At 35.5% G+C, this 18,293-nt stretch overlaps 1 protein-coding gene across 1 annotated transcript; it reads right to left on the reverse strand.

Annotated features, from left to right (window-relative positions):
- Positions 1-626: 626 nt before the first annotated feature.
- On the reverse strand, positions 627-18,016 carry LOC137388418 (E3 ubiquitin-protein ligase TRIM56-like). The gene is made up of 9 exons (XM_068074902.1): positions 17,937-18,016; positions 11,007-11,173; positions 10,477-10,636; positions 10,184-10,370; positions 7,538-7,734; positions 2,045-2,215; positions 1,350-1,458; positions 790-1,145; positions 627-683 (listed from the first exon to the last, which is right to left on the reverse strand). The coding sequence occupies exons 2-9, from the start codon at positions 11,156-11,158 to the stop codon at positions 627-629; spliced, it is 1,389 nt and encodes a 462-aa protein (XP_067931003.1). The 5' UTR covers positions 11,159-11,173; positions 17,937-18,016.
- Between the last annotated feature and the right edge of the window lie 277 nt (positions 18,017-18,293).

Here is an 18,293-nt window from a genome sequence, read left to right on the forward strand (position 1 = left end):
TTTATAGCAGGCTACTCCTCCAGACTCGTTCACATCTTTATAAGTCCACACTGTCTCTCCTGTCACTAGTATGTACTCCCCTTTATAGCAGGCTACTCCTCCAGACTCATTCACATCTTTATAAGTCCACACTGTCTCTCCTGTCACTAATATGTACTCCCCTTTATAGCAGGCTACTCCTCCAGGCTTGTTCACATCTTTATAAGTCCACACTGTCTCTCCTGTCACTAGTATGTACTCCCCTTTATAGCAGGCTACTCCTCCAGGCTTATTCACATCTTTACAAGTCCACACTGTCTCTCCTGTCTCTAGTATGTACTCTCCTTTATAGCAGGCTACTCCACCAGGCTTATTCACATCTTTATAAGTCCACATTGTCTCTCCTGTCACTAATATGTACTCCCCTTTATAACAGGCTACTCCTCCTGGCTTATTCACATCTTTACAAGTCCACACTGTCTCTCCTGTCACAAGTATGTACTCCCCTTCATAACAGGCTACTCCTCCTGGCTTATTCACATCTTTACAAGTCCACATCGTCTCTCCTGTCTCTATATTCACTCTAAACACTGTTGATGTTTCATAGGAAGATACAACAACAGATTTCTGGTCCGGAGCACAGAGAGCTAGTGTTTCCCATTCACCTTCTTGTAGACAAGGGATCTGTTTAATAATATGTCCATCTAGTGAATAGACTGTCAGACCTTTGTTAGACCTATCAGGGGCTACTACTTTATCTCCAGTTACAACTAGTTTGTGGACATAATCACTAGTGAAGCCATAATGTACCCAGCTAGTGAAGTCATAATGTGCCCAGCTGGTGATTAGTTTACCATTCATATTAGTTACTAGAACTTTATATGGATGAAGTAGAATATACAGTCTCTCATTATACAAACACAGTCCATCTATGTACTCTCCTTCTAATAATAAGAGTGAAGTTACTGAGTTGTCTGACTTGTCTATTCTAGATAGATTTGACCCACTACCACCAGCATATGTAAATCTGTCACTATGAGCAACTGTGTAAAATTTTTCTTCTACATGTATTTCCTTCATAAGTTTGAGAGATGTTTGAGGTAAGATTAGTTGAACAAATACATCCGAACCATCAACCATCTCTACCTCTGGTTTTCGCTCATCAGCTAAAAGTATGAAACAAGAAAATAAATAAAATACAATTTTATGGGATTATTTGGATGCTGAAAAAAATGAGGGTTTAAAAATTAATGTCAATATAGAACGAGGCTGTCCAAGAATGTGTGTTCGCATATCTTCCAAAATAAATTTATCAGTTAGAAAGCTCTTTGTGCTGCCATATAAAGGTTAAATTAATATGCAAGACATACCCTGAGCAAAGAGTGTCTTCTGATTGGTCAATGTCAAGGAAGGCAGATCTTCAACTATAAATCTCCTGATCTCATTATATGTTGCGGTGAAACTGTTGATTATATCAACCTATTCAATAGTATAAATATTGTAACTATACAATTTTTAAAATAGTAACTATAAATGATACCGCATATGCTTCAAAACCAGCTAAAGTAATTAAAGCTGTGTAATTGTCTGATAAAGAGTTCAGAATTTTAATGCTTTTTCCAAAGCAAACCGAACGCGTATTAATAGTGAAAAGTATAAACTTTACAGTATTATAACCGCTAAAAAAATTGTTCTTAATGTTTCAACTATCTTGCTGTTTTTATAGACTGCCGCTAATTATTAAAAACAGGCTTATAGAAATACATAATAACAGGTTTAACTACAGTATGGCTGGTAAAAATTCCGAAACCATAAACTTTCACCAAATATTATTTATCATTTCGCTCAAAGGTAAAATAAAATGCATCCATATTAATTTACACAAACATGTTCAACAAGATATATAACAAATATTAAAAATAAGAAAAACTCCATCAAATTTGAATACTGAGTCCGTACGAGCGGTGATCAAATAAATGATATTATCAGCCAATAGCAAAACTGAGCATAACGCTTTATAAATGAACTTCCCTCATGAAAGAATAAAATAGAAACCTGTACTCACCTGATGTGACTCTTTAAACTTAGCATCTTGTAGGAGAAGTAGAGTGTTCATCTCTGTCATCCTAACTCCTATATCCATCTCTATAAATTCTACTAACTGTTCCTTTGAGGTCCTCCTGTTGTCTACCAGCTCCCTCTCTAGTTCATCATACATTCTACGCAGCTCTGTTAACTATAAGTAAAGGATAGCGCTGTAAGCTGAGGAAAACAGTGCATATGATATTTCCATGGTGAAAGTGAGACAACTATACTGTGCATATATTATACATGATGCGATACAATGAATGACATCATCGAGAGGCAATTTTACCTTTGAACTAGCAAGTGTTGAAGTTTCACACATGAAGATATCTTTCATGATAGAAATTAGCTAAATTTTAAACGTGACCTAAAATCACAAACTTTGTTTTATTGCCTACATTTAAAGTCTTTAGCAGAAAACTTAATTTATTGTTAAAAGGTCATGCTAGTCAACAAAGAAGTGAATACAAACTGACAGTCTATACAACGCAATTACAAAAGAATAGAGGCTGTTGTTTACTGCAAGACCTCAGAATAAATGAGCAGACTAACATGAAGTGGTTATAAAATACTGACTAAAGATCAGCTGAAACAATATGCTTAATAGATTTGCATATGCTTTTTTTGGAAAAGAAGTTTTACTGAGTACTTTAGTTGCATTCTATGTATGTAATGCATGTATAACACATTGTAATAATACAATTCTAAAATTATATAATGCATTCTATATACATGTATATGCATTATGATAGTCATGAATGAGTCTAAAGTAATTCTGTGTGCTGACTTGGTATTAATAATACAAATGTGCTTTAAGTACATTGAACTGCTTTTTAAAAATAGTTTGTTTTCAAATAATAAAGGTATAATAGGAAATGAATTTAATTGGCATTATTTACGGAATCAAAAAAACTTTAATAGTGAAACTTGTGTATAAACTAAACCAAACTACTAGGTATTTATTCTTTGTAAATCAATTAACTGCAACTTGGTAATAGCTTTTTATTGTAATATATAAACTCATTGATGATGTGAAAAAACTCGACCAATACAATGTTTCAACTTTTGCAATGTTTGTTTTTTTACAAATTTTTAAAAGCTGAGCAGCTGCCACCATTGACTTTGATGACTAGCAAAGAGATTTAAGAAACAAATCATATCTTATCCTCAAAAAAAATAAATCATGTGCACCTTAGGTCAGACGGATTAAATAATGGTAACAAATTAGTTAAATTCGTAATAACAAATAATAAAAACATTCAGTTTTTGATGAATATTGTGTTTTAACGTTTCTCAAATATAACAAGCTGATTACCAACTGAAATGGCACAGCTTTCATTTGACCTGGTAATAATTATTGTTTTGAAAACATCTGCTATGACCCTTTACTCCTCATAACTAGTAAGAACCACTGACTCTGAGTTTGTAGTAGCATAAATTATATTTGCACAATTATGTATAAATGTAATAATGCTCAAGCGCAATGAGTCGACATCAAGAAGGGAGTACACAAATTTATCTACCGGTCTTCATTTTCACGTAGAGGTTTCATTTCGGATATTGGAGAAACTTACTCCAAATGTAGCGGTAGACGCGGCACACACCAGTCCTTATATATGCAGCCTTCGTGCTTGCCCTGATGTTTGTCGCCCTCATCATGTGACACATATGCTGCCACTTGCAGGAAAAATACGAAAGCATCAAACTTCTGAAAGACAGAGCGTCCCTATGTCGATGATGGTTATGCAACCGCAAATGGCATAGTTGTTCCTTAGGTGTGGCGGTCACTCTGTCATATGATCATTATGACACATACCATGCATGTATTATCTTCTTACAAAGTTGAGTCGGCTGTTCATTCATTTTGGTCAGTTACAGCATCAAGCCTCCACTTCTGATCTTTCTATCAGATCAACAGAACGGGAACGCGACAGGCCCCTCTAGCCAGTTCGACAAGTCTGTTTTATGAGGCCCTAAAGCTAATGGTCTTTTTCCACCTCATTCTCCTGTCCATGCTGGTAGGGATTAATGTATGGGTTGAACGTCTTATTATAATGAATTGGATTATTGTATTTTGGAATTTTGGCCCCTGTTCTATTCACTCAGGTAAAAGTTGCCTAACATTGACCCAATGAGTTCAATAACCTTGAACAAATTCATATAGACCATCATCTCTAGTCTGATTGTTGATCCTGCCGAGCGGGTGATCTTTGCTGAAGTGAACCGTATCCTTATTCACCTGATGATATTCTACTCAAATGTAAGTGCTCACCGGGGTGGTGACTCAAAATGTTCATGGTTGTTCGATTACATTCAGACGCCTCATGATCATGCTTCCAATCAGCCCAGGCACGTTCAGATAAAGGCCCCCCTAGCCAACACTAACTGTTCCAGCTGTTCAGCCTCTGAATCCTGAAAGAGGTTTCCTTCGAGCACCATGGGTGGCCATCTACTACCTCTCTTTTCAGCTTGGTCTAATCCTGGCTGCGGCAACAGCAGCAGACTGGAGGTGTACCGCAGGTCTTCCTTTCAAGCTGAGGCTTCGCCCATGGAGTTGGACTGTAGTTTTTTCCGAAGCTTCATATTGATTGTGAGTGGCTATGGGAAGCTCATATCTCATCACTCCACTGACTGTCGTTACGATTCCCCTAGCCATCCCAGATTTCTTGTTTGATTGACCGACTGGCCCGCATGGTGCCGAGGTTAGAAGTTGCAGAAAACTTGGTTCAAGCACTAGTCGGCCATACTACTGCGGCTTTTAGTCATTTTTCTAGCTCAGGTGCTTCTTGCTCAAGCAGTTCAGCAGGACATGTTTCTTTTTTCTGTGGGACCAGCAAACAACGATTTAAGGTGAGGCCATTTCCTTTGGGGTAACGCATTGGTTTGCAGCTGCCGAATCTACTTCATGAGCTGCTGAACCAAAAGGGCGAGTTGTCCGACTGATCTGTCCCCAATCGTTAATACTTGGTTGACTGGCCTTTAATTAACTGTCCTGAGCAACCTATGGAGAGTTCTAGTATTTAGTTGGAAAAACACTAGTGCTGTCAAACTCCATATTGGGGAACATGGGTGTAGATAGATTCAATAGTGAATAGTGTTCATAGACTTAATTCCAATATTTGGTTGTACAGCATGCTGTTTTGAACTGATGAGCCAGTATATTATCAGCATAAATCAGCATAATTATCGGTATAAACAGATTGTTGAACAGATGATCGATGTCTCTCTTTAAGCCATAAAGACGCATAGTAGCCATGTCGGTGATTATTACCCGACGAGCTTGCCCTAGCAGAGGTTTCAATGACTGGTTGCTACCTTTGAGGCAGCTCAGCCTCGAGCGGTCTGCTAAGCGTTTTGCTATGGCACTCTTCTCACTTTGCGGGTTTCGTTGCTACTACCATGCCAAGGCTGTATCAAAAATTTCATCTAGATTTTCACTGGTTGGTGTCGAGCAGGAATTAACTCTTTCATTACTGAGCAAAATTCGCCATTCTGACCAAACTAACTCAAACATATTTTCGAAAAGTTGATACACCGCTAGTATTTGTGCCGTATATCAAGAATCAATGCATATACTGCTTTACTGTAAAATGCATCTTGTTCAGAACAAAATGCTCTACAAAATAAGTATAATATTGTATAGTGAATCTCACTTTTGCAAAATTTCTGATGCTTCCTTTGTGTTCAACGGAGGCGGTGAATTTCCTATTCCCATAACATTAGCGATCTAATTTTCCCATTTTGAAAAATAACTCGAAATGGATTTGCTGAGCAAAAGTATTTTTAATTAGTTGCACTTGATCGGCAGCAAGATCGTTTCATTAGAGACCAAATATGATTGGTCCAGCTAATGAATAGGCTTTTCAATGAAAAGATGAGCGAAACCCTATTGATAAGCTGATTTATCGGCTCACGGTATGTACTTCGATTATCGCGATAGCCGATATATTGGTTTTCGGTAGCAAAAGGGTTAATAAATTTCATCAATGCCACTGGTGCTGCCTGTGTATTCGATTTGGTGTACCTCTTTACTTCTCCAAACTAGTAAGATTCAGCCACTTCAAGTTTATGATAACCAAAATATAAACATCAAGTTAAAGTGTCTTAAAAGGTAGCGCAGCAAGAAATGAAAGCTCCTAAATGAATGATGACCAGAATCGATGAATAGCCAAGCTCTGACTAGACTTCATACACGAGGAACTGGGTGGTCTTGCCGCTTCTGGCCAACACATTCCGGCCGCTGTGGATCTCTTGGACAAGCTTGGTCAAGTTGTTAACATCTCATTTTGACTTGGCCATCGTTTTGTCATTCAGTGTCATCTTTTGGGCTGACCAGAAGTCGGAAAAAGATCTGGCCGCTTTGCAGTTCATGATGTGATTGTAAAACCATAGCTATGTATGTGCTTTTTGCATTGAACATAGTTTGTATATGATATCCTAAATTGAAACAAAAATTTTATTTGTGTGAAGCGCCCAGCTTTTTGTAATACTTGGTTACCCAGCCCATCAGGACCGTGTCATTGTGAGACAAAGAAACTCTTACTGTTATTTTACTTTTAAATTAATATTTATTAATCCTGCTGTAACAGTGTTATATGCCTCTTGCAGAACTACTCATACCCTTTTATATAATCATTTTTGAAATAATTAGGAAACGGTATTCTGGACTCTTGGTAGCCTGACAAGCCGATTTGTTATTCTAATTTTCTAGCACCTGCTATTTCACTGCATAGCATAAACAATATTTGCTTATTTTTACTTAATTGATTACTGCTTAAGAAGTTTTGACATATGTCATAATGACTAGGCAAACATATATAAGCATGCGTATATCAGAAACCATTTAAATTATATATGTTGCTCACGCTCTAAGTATTACTCTGCTCTTGTATTACTTTTTACATTTGTAGAGTGGCGCTATTAGCATCAACCACTCCCTTCATTAGCCTTTATATGGTTTCTGTTTTCTGCTATTAAAAGTCTGCATTTTTAATAAATGTAATCTGTTTTAAAGTTTTCCAGCTAAAACAAACCAGTCTAATTCTCAACATCAAATCTACACCTAAAATGCAGTAATCTACATTTGCAAATCACAACACAACTACTTGAACCAACTGGCCAGCACTTATAGTTAATAGTCCTAAATCAGAGGATTATTACATTTGCAAAAACATCTGTCGATTTTTACCGAGCCGTGGAAATAAAGTTATTCTTGTCGCAAAGATGATAAACATGTAAACAGGTATAACTTCTTACCCCGCTCATGAACCTATGTTACGAGTGATGTTATAATATCTTTATACCTGTGCACCCATTGTCATAATTAGAATATTTGCAGCATTGTTTGGTAAATTGCCAAAAGTTAGTTTCTGTACTACTTGATGAAACGTCCTATCTGCCAGCTTATCTCTAATCCTGTGTAATTACAAAATTAGCTGTTGAGTCTGGAGCAACTTTTAGATATGACATCTACCTGTTTATCTCTTGAGTCGTGTAACTGATCAACAAGTTCTTGGGTCTTTTTTTCATAGCGTGAGAGTATTCTGAGACTGCGTTTGAGAAGGTTGGAAAACTCTCCATCTTTCACCCATGCCTCGGTTTTTACATTGTCTCTTTTCTCTTTAAGCAAATTCAGCAACTTCTCAAGTTTGATGGTGAGATGTGCAGAGCCTGTAACATAAAATTGGACTAAACTTCAATCAAATACCAGCAGAGACAAACGTTTTGACGGAAGAAATCACTAAGTAATTAAAAATTAGTTAGATAATAAATATGCATATACCTCAATATATATATATATCTGTATATCTATATACACCATAAAACCTTTAATTGAACGCCACCTCTAGTTCAACACCACTTCTATTTGAACGCCACCTCCAATTGACGGCCACTCTGTGAGAAAGGTTGAAAAATAGACCGCCAGTCTCCAATTGAATGCCACCACCATTTGACCACCACTTTTAACTTATTTGATCTTCTCGAGCCAATAATATCAAATGATCTGGAAAGTCTCAAAATTGGAATTTTAATGACTCGTTTATATCAATAACAAGTAACTTTTTCGTTGTCCAATTCTTAAGCTTTTTTATTTTTTTCTGTTAAAACCTTGAAAGCACACTGTAGCAATAATCAATAACGGTCTCAGACTAGTATTAGCTTTTCTTTTAATGCAGTTTTTCTACTTGGAAGTAGCCTACCATTATAAAAAATGACCTTAATTTACGATGGTAGATGAGCTTTCAATGGAACGCTATAGAAATAGTTACTGTATCAGGTCAATAGTGGTTTCATGTTTAACATGGTCCTCATCTTTTGAGGTATGCATAAATATAAAAAGTTTAAATTTACAGTGGTAAATGGAATTTTGAAAGCAATGCCGTAGAAATAACTGCTGTCTCAGGCTAATAAAGGTTTTTTGTTTAACGCGGCCCTAATTCGTTGAAGGAAGTGCATATAAAAACTGTTCACAAGGTTTGGACCGAAGGTTACGTTTACTAAGCAAACTTTTACGCACAGCATTTCAAATAGCAACAAAATGCCAGTACAAAACGCCGCATGTGAAAGTTACTCATCTAAAATTGTTAAAACGCTAATATCGACTAATTCAGCTGTGCAAAAGAAACTTGAGGCCAGAAGGTGTTGTGGAAGGTATTGGACAACTAGAAGATGTTCGTTCCATCGAAAGAAACAATCAGAATGCAGCTATCCGGAAAATCTGTAGAAATATTTCAATTATAAAAACATTAATTTTTGCTTATACATGTAATATAAGTATGGTTTGCTCATGTCACTTGTTTACAGATATGTATTTGTATCATTTGATTGATTTTTGTTGTATAACTTATAAATATGCAGATTTATAGCGTGTTAATCAATAGCATCTTTGCGGCTATTTTAACACGGCTTACAATGGGTTGATGTTCATAACTCCGCTTCTATTGTACATAAAAAGCTAGTTTTTGCTGCAAACTCTAGCGAACATACCAAAGAGTGCAATGAGTTTTTATTCAACAATGTTAAATATAGATATGAAATTAAAATTTGTGTTCAAATTTAGAACAAAATAAAAACGAAAGTGCCATCAAATTGCAAAGAAAGTCACAATTTGACTAGTTGGAGATAAGTTAGCAGATTTATTGCATCCAAAAGGTTTAATATCGCACTCCCGGGAAAATAGAGCAAAACATACGCGACATTTGTTTCGCCCGTAATATGGCTAAATTTATCTTCTGAAAATTCTAACGAACCATTTGAAAAATAAACCTCCAGCCCAATTGAACGCCGCCTCAAATTGGACGCCGCTATAGATGGGTTGAAAAATAGAACGCCATGGCTTTCCATTAGAGGTTTTCCGGGCAAATGGGAGGTTCTGAGAACAATTATTTTCAGATACGGATTCTTCGATCCAAGATTTTAATAGCTATAGAATACAGAAATACATACAGACATTCCCTGACAAATATATATATAGACATATATATATTTGTCTATATATATATTAGTCTGTATAACATGTCCATATAAATATATAGCTGTTTTATTCTAGATAAACACAGCAATATATATATATATATATATATATATATATATATATATATATATATATATATATATATATATATACACACATATATATATATATATAGCTATGTTTATACAAAATATAAATCAAAAGATGATCCATTGTCTATCAAGCCGATACAGGAAATAACTCAATATCGAATAAATCAACCAGTAGCAATTAAAAATCAACTGCATTAATTCAGAAAGGAATAGTAAACCTATCACTATTATTCCTAAATTGATTAACCATAATCAGCACCTTTTCGTATAAATAAGCTCTATAATTGCACAAATAAGGCCTATGGAGTAATGCAAAACCATATGTAACCCTTCAAGTTTTTGTGGATAAATGTTGTTCCAAATGCAATGGTTGCTAATGTTATAAGAATGCCACTTTACACAACTTTTTGCAGAAAAAGATTTTTGCAGTCAGACTTTTTGCACTGACTCAGATTGCTTAAAGTGAATCCAAAACAAGAGAAGTATTCATCTAGTTATCAATAAAAATATGGTTATCTAAAATGATATGGAAGCTATCCACTATAGTACTTACCATCAATACATCCTTTAGCTCCATCCAGACATGTCACGCAAAGTACTCCAAAACAAGTTGAACATCCTAGCACGATTGGTTCATCCGGATGTGTAGCACATCTGCGTTCTTTCAACATTTTGGCCTTGTTCTGATATTCTTGAATGTCAAGGACATCTCTATGTAGAGAGTAGAACTGACCATGCAGCTGGAAGTAAGAATGAGAACAAAAACAATTCATTGAGAATACCTCTATGACCAACAAGAGATAAACAAGTAGAACCAGGCTTGGAATAATTTATATTGAAACTCACCTCTAAGTGTTTAGTACACATCTTCCTACTACAGGTAGTACAGTAGCTCACTGCTAGCTCTTCACCTGACTCATTGTCTACACATATGTCACAAAATTGTAAGTTGTCTTCTCTTTTCATTGCAGACGGCAACCTCGCTAACGTCACATCAAATACGGCTCTGAAATTCATGATGTAAGGTTATTAAAGCAAAATATATTTTTTAAGCAAGTAGCAAAATTCTGAACAAATTAACTAAACATTTAGCAATATCAACAATTGAAAAAAAATGTTTCTAATTTTAATTTATCTAACTGGACAATTCCGCAAACTGATATTAACTATGATTCAAAAGAAAATAAAATGTCCTTATTAGGACTGCAAGAGCCCCTTAGCAGGAAGTCTAGTCCATGTTAAAAGAAAAAAATATTATGACTTAGAATGGATTAATGCTGACTCATACAAGAATTTTGCAATTACTTCCTGTCCTTGAGACATTTCATTAAGAGTCAGATATCTTCAGCAAATGATTTTAAACACTTCCCGCTTACTTGCATGTACCGCATCTGACAGTTCTGTTAGCCTCAAAGTCTCCAACAAGACAAGGAAAGCAGTGGATATGATGGCAAGGAAGTGACCTTGGATCAATCAGCTGCTCATCCTTCTCCATGCAATATCCACAGACTACAGACTCTGAAGCCATTTTAGTAACTAACCCCTAGAAACAATCATGCAGAGTCTTGTATTGCATAAAGAAAAGATTTACTCATAGATATGTATGGTAAAAGTCACCTTGGGTGAGTCATATGAAAAGCTAAGATTCTATACCGACATACTGTTGTTGGTCTGTTTTATTACTCGTATACACCTACTCGCTTTTGATATAAGTGGTATCCCTTTCCTGAAAACTTAAGTAAACAAAATATGTTTAAATAAGAATAATGAATCAATTATTCATAAGATCTTTCACTCATATCTGATACAATAAAAAACTTCGATGAATCCAATAAATAAGGCTAAACAGCAATAAGCATGATAACTTATTGTACTCTTGATTCAACTTGGCAAGGCGTAACATCTTAATTGACCTACCACACATTACTACTGAGTCGAACAAACAAAAAAACATGCTAGCAATAAACAGATGATCATATGTCACTTGCATGCTCTTCATAGCAATATCTTTCAATGAGCCTATATCTGATACTGCTTAAACTTGCTAGACACAATCTCGGTTTAAAGCCACTGATCATGATCACTCTATGTTTATGTAGTGCAGATATTGCAAGAGTTTTTTGTCTACCACTTACCACTGCAAGAGAAAAATATGTTTGCACTTAATGTAAACAGAGCCTTACACAAGGGGACATCAATGCTTAAAGGTTGACTTGCAACAAAATTCACATTACAGTTATTTGGTATCAAAAGATTCACCATGTCTTACTCTGTTGTGTTGTAGGTGCAAAATATGTGGAAATGTGATTACAAGCTCTTAAAAGCTCAAAACGAACCGTTAATCGCCGCCATCACGATACCGTTGTAGATTAGAATCTCTTCCCAAAACGGCTCAAATGTGACACAGTGGTACAATATGGCTTCTGTTTACACTTTCACGCAGCCTGATTTTTCGAAATATTTTCACAAATATACTTCACGCATTCAATAAAACCATGTCTATTGTTCTTACACATCTGTTTCATCGTCTTTGTTATGCTGTCACTTTCAGCACCGATATCTTATAACTTACCGTAAAAATTTGTTTAATTTTTTAACTTTACCTCGAAAGAGCACATATCATTGACTGATAATTATGACGAGCCTGTTGGTCACCTGTGATAATCGAAAAGTGCTGCAGAAATTATTTGCGAAGTATTGGGTCACATGATCGGATTACGACTAGACGATTAGACCAAGTCAAAATAAAACTGTAAAGTAGCAAACATCTATATTTGATACAGGGTCTTCGGTAAAACCCGAAGTGTTTGTCATAAAGTAGTGCTACGAGAAGTTTTATATTGAGCCTTTTATTGACTTTTTAATTCACGTGAGAACATCACATGAAAAAAACAATAACCAAATGCAATGACAACGTCAGAGAAATAAACTGATGCCAATCTACGGCGACTTTTTGTTTTGAGTTTTTATGCGCTTGTAATCACATGTCCACATATTTTGCCTCTACAACACTAGAGGTGGAACGAGACACGAGTTGTCTTGAGTATCGACCTGTCTCGTCTCGTATCGGTCTCGACTTAACTATTTCCAAACTCGATACAGGAAATAGAACTAAAGCGCCTGCGCAAGGTTGTTAAAACATGGCTTCTTGCGGTAGCAACAACTCCATATACTGTAATGGATCGTGGGCAACTGCCTTTAAAGTTATACCCGGCCCGTTACTACTTGTTGCTATTGATTATGTTGGCCACCGAGTCTAATCATGTAGTCCAGACAACGGCCCTGTTAATATATTGTAGTTCGGTTCTGTGTCCTTAAAACAGATACCGTGTCGTATCCAATTACCCTCCGGATAATCCAATTTAATAAATAAGACTATTGCGGGTAAAATGTCTGTATTTTATTGTATCGTGTCCAAACACCAACTGCCCTTCATAGAATTCGGGCCTCTTTTAAATACTACCAATTGCGGGTAAAGCTTGCCCGGACACGGAGAAACGAATGAAAGGCCGTGTCGACCATAGTCCGTGTTCGGTTAACAATGACGTTATTGTTAGTTCAATATAAGAATATACATGTACATGTATACAGTAATTCATATAATACCATGAGTACAATTTAGATATAATTCAAATACTACAGTTAATATACAAACAAAACTTAACATTAATGAAACGATAAGAATGAAAGTGTTATTGTGTGTTCTTCTAGTTGCGGTATTTCTTTGTAGAGCGACCGCTATCGGTTTCATTACAGATTACATTAAAAAGTAAGACCTATTCAATAGATGGTAAAAATATACATGTACAAAGCAATATTTTTATAATAATTATTATCAATCAAGCTAAAAATTCTTAGAAATATATAACTTCGGTATTTTAGAGCTGTTTGTGTCACTTTTGTTTACAAAAACTACACGCATATCACTATTAAAATGTTGTATTTAAATCATTTACACCAGGTAAAAATTCAATTTAAAAAGAGGTTTATCAATTTTATATATACCAAGTACGCTAGTACTTGTGTATTGAAATCATCACCAAATGCTCATTTTTTTACTGTCTCGTGTCTCGAGTCTCGAATTTTTACAAGACAGTGTCTCGAGTCTGGTCTCGAAATTAAAAAACCTGTCTCTTTCCACCTCTATACAACACAGCATAGTAGGACATGGTGAATCTTTTGATACCAAATAACTGTAATGTAAATTTTGTTGCTAGTCAACCTTTAACTATCAGAAACACTACAAGAATAGTGCAAAGTGATAAAGTCTAGTCGCTAGCAAACAACGCGGACAATGTAATAATATGTGGCTGACTGACGTTAAGTTTTTTAAAAACTTCCTTAGCATGCAGAAACATGCAATTTTACTTTCATTAAATATTCAAAAATTTATTATATAATAACTGATGACACTATCTTTCAGCACTAGCGTAATATTCTTTACCGCGACAGCCCCAAAGAAGTTTCTAAGGTGAATCGAAAGATATGTATATGGGCACAGAGCGCTTGATGTGTTTAATGAAGTTTTTGCACACGCGCATACAAACATAATATATATATATATGTACAATATATTTACAATATATATATATACATATATATACATATACATATATATATATATATATATATATATACAGTCAAACATGGATAACTCGAACTTCACGGGACCGAGCAAAAGTGTTCGAATTATCAGAGCGTTCAAGTTATCAGAGCACTGTCACAAGTCCATGTATTTACTTATTTATTAGTAGATACATGTACATATGCAAACTATAATATAAATCAAAAGCACAAATGGCTTGTTTCAAATTAAATGCTTCCAATGTAAAGTTTAAAACGTTTTTATCAAAAAGTATAGAGATTTTTCTATCACTTGAGATTGGTTTGTTGTCTGAGGTGATGTTATTGCCAGGACGTTTTTTTAGATTGACATTGGCAAAACTTGATCGTTGTTGAAATGCTCAAAAGAAAAGACATCTTTTTCTTTTGAGCTTTTTACCCACGATCAATTTTGCCGATTTTTCTTGAAGTTTATGCAACTTCAAGAAAAAGTTACCAAAGAAAAATCCCTTACTTTACCTGGGATTCGTTAAGAGCAACACTCCGAGGCAGTTCAATTAAAAGTTTTACGAGGTTTAACGGTACATTGTATATCACTCACGTTTTTTGAATGGATACTTATTGAATGTACACACGTATTCTGTGTTTAGGTCAAACGATGAATAGTTTTTTTTAGCTAAGACAACGTATACGTTTAATAAAAACAATTTTAAGATGTTTTAAACATTCAACATTCCGACGTTGATTCAACACGGAATCAACGTCGGAAAACTATTCGTCATGGGCTAGCCGGGTCACGCACTCAAGGATTTTCCCCACGCACATACAAAACAACCTGCTGTTTTTGTTTTGTATGTGCGTGGCGAAAATCCTTGCGCGCGTGACCCGGCAAGCCCGTGCTATTAATCGTATAGCAGTATAAATCAAATTTGACCAAACCTTTAGAAAAGTCGTTGACAAAATTATTTTGCCGATGGTGGTAATAACAACGCTTATGAATTACGAAAAGATGTGGTTTACCTCTATGGCTTTGAATAAAGTGATTTTCTAAAGTGATAACAACCGTTTCGGTAGCCGTTGGGCAAAAAAACAGTTCGAATTAACAGTGTTGAGTTCGAGTTATCTATAGTAATTTATCATTACGTGGGAACGGACCAAAGAAACCGTTCGAATTAACCATGTTTTCGAGCTATCCGTGGCCGAGTTATCCATGTTTGACTGTATATATATATATATATATATATATGTTTATATTGAGATTCATTATACTGAGAACTAAAATTACAGTGGTTGACATAGGATGGAGCAGTATAAATTAAAAGATTAGATAGTTTACTTATCTTTTTTAGCCACTGGCCGTTTCTTGCTCTTGTAATCGTCAGGCTGTAGACCTTGAAATCTACATCTTGATGATCATCACAGGAGCAAGAAAATACCAGTAGCTGAAAAAGATAAAGTAAACTACATGTATCTAATTTTTTAGTTTATATATATACATGTAGTTGTAGTAGTTATATATACTTAACTAATACATACAGATTATATGTTCATATATACATATATATGGATATGTGTATATAGTTATTCAAGACAATTGCAGTTAGTCATAATTTCCAATGATTATATTGTCATGACGTACTTATGACAAGTTCACTCAATTGCTAACCCTCTGCAACATAAATAACAGAAACTGAGCGCCTAAGCACTTTTCCATGGGCTAACAGTGACATCTATAAAAGAGAACAACTCCAACGACTCAGCATCAGTCTCGCTTTCTCACGGACCTACTGAGACACGTTCATCTGCCTCTGGAGCCTCCCTCTATCTTCCGTTTGCCTGTGAAGCCTTTATCTTCTTTGTACTTATAGAACACTTTTCTCCATCATCAACTGATCCTCCTCTACTTCACTATTTCAACTGCTGAGCCTCCATATTTACGGACTGCTATGACACTTGTTCGACTGTCAAAACTCGCAGTCAGATGGACATAGCAAGCAAACATGGACGACCGTTCTACCAAGGGTGTAATTTTTTGACTATTTTAACTATTTGTCATTAATACTATCGCTTAGAATTTTGTTAGTGTATTTTAATTTTAGACTTATAGATTAGAGAAGCACCATTTGCTGGTAGCTACCATTTGACACTATATATAATGTATATATATATTTTTTTTTATTATTGTCAATAGTACTATTCCCATGTTTTATCTTGTATTTTAATCCTTCAAAAAAGTTTATTGCCAAAATTTAATACTCATTTTTAATCATCAATTATATTTCATAGGTGGTGGCTCTTATTTTACTTTCTACTAACACTCTCGGTAGGTGGGCTAAAACAGGCTCATTTTTTAACATTGCATTATAGGAAAAATACGAACTTTTATAGCAAAGGAAGAGCAGAAACTAAGCTGTGCAATGGCACCAGGGAAATTAAAATTAGACCAACGACCGCCGAGTTACGAACGTTTGAAGATCGCCATTATAACTCTATATATGAATAACTTATGGGCAGCCGCGTTGTGTATTCGTTACTAACAAAAAGCGTCACTTATATTTCCTGCTTAAGTATTAACTGTATTCTATTTTGAGCATTCTCCTGATTGGCTGTTTTTAAAAATACTGGATTCTGATTAGTCAATACTGCATCTGTTTTCTTGTTTTCCCATTGGCTATCATTTGATGATGCAGTCCAGCCAATCGGAGTAAAATGGTATGTATATAAGCAGCTGCTCTTGTTAAACAGAATCAGAATATGTGTGAACCTCATGCAATTCTCAACTCTCTCCCTGCTTAGTAGGTTAGATTGAATTGATTTTGCAAAGCTCTATGCACATGGTCTTGTGTTGGACCAAACATAGACTCTAAATTATTATAGGACTAGGTTAGTAAAGGTACTAGCCAGGATCAAGGCTGTACTCCTGCAGTAGGATTAACCTGATGAACAGTGGACGGGTTGTACCCCTCATCTCCAACGCAACGTTTTATTGAGCTGTGGGCGGGCACGCCCAACTCAATAGTTGCCAAACCGTGGCTGAAAGGCCCATTTGCTATAGTATTTAGTGCTAGACTGTAGCTAGAGTAGCCCATCTGGTAATGAGTATAGTGGGCAGGATCTAGCCCCTTGCTTGTAGGCAAAACTATGGCAAGACTGGAATAGGTCTACCAAGAGACTGGGGTTAAGTAAACAATAAATAAAACTAAAGAATCAGCTATTGACCAAACTTCAACATTCCAACATACATATTCAACCTGTTATGAACGAGCCTGTGATTCATAACAGGTAAATATCAATATCGCTTACAATAGCTTACCATCTTCACTAGCACCTAAACCAGTAATTAAAGTAGTTTCCAAAAGCTAAGCAAATATGCACAGACTGAACATAGTCAAAAGAGAATGAATGACCAAGTAATTTCACCCCTGACGCTGTGTAAGAAGTTAGATTAGTCATGCATAACACAATTTCTCCATGTCCACCCATGACAACGCCCAATTTCTTGATGAAACTCACTGACAAATAAAGTTATCGTTTTCCTTTATATTTTGCCATTGTTTAAGAAAACTCATAATCAATCATACATGCAACCTACGAGCTACTATTTAAGTATGTTGATGAAATGTATCCAAGTCATAGAAGTTTGAAGTTTTAGACTGGCAAAACAATTTCGCGATATTACTGAGAACTCTATACTAATTTTACCATTTATAAAGAAGTATGGCAAATTAATTATGTGCTCTTACCTACTGACTGTACAGGGATGGCCAGTGTGAGCTGCTATCGTAAAATGTTCTGGCACAGTTGCGGTCGGTTACTAGGGGAAGTCCCAAGCTATCGCGGAGATTAGACAGGATCATAAAATTTATAAATAATTGTGAATAATTTGTTCGGACTTACGAATGTAAAAAACCATGAGATTAAGAAACAAAGGCTATTTAAATAGTTACGTATTATTTGTTTCTGACAACGCTATATAATACAATTAGGTCTACTTGAGACTTCATTGTTATCCTTGTCATAGCCGAAAATGTAAAGATGTAAGATGCGAACTCATCATGCTCAGCCCGTTTGAAATGATTTAGGAGCAGAAAATAATTTAG

The sequence above is a fragment of the Watersipora subatra genome, chromosome 2 (assembly GCF_963576615.1).
Source record: "Watersipora subatra chromosome 2, tzWatSuba1.1, whole genome shotgun sequence".
Lineage (NCBI taxonomy): Eukaryota > Metazoa > Bryozoa > Gymnolaemata > Cheilostomatida > Watersiporidae > Watersipora > Watersipora subatra.

Excerpts from the sequence above, each read along its gene's own strand:
- LOC137388418 (XM_068074902.1), bottom strand. The coding sequence starts at position 11,158 with ATGGCTTCAGAGTCTGTAGTCTGTGGATATTGCATGGAGAAGGATGAG. Across the intron at positions 1,459-2,044 it reads AGTTTAAAGAGTCACATCAG|GTTGATATAATCAACAGTTT; the intron begins GTGAGTACAGGT and ends ACTATTGAATAG. Across the intron at positions 684-789 it reads ATTATGACTTCACTAGCTGG|ATGGACATATTATTAAACAG; the intron begins GTACATTATGGC and ends TCTATTCACTAG.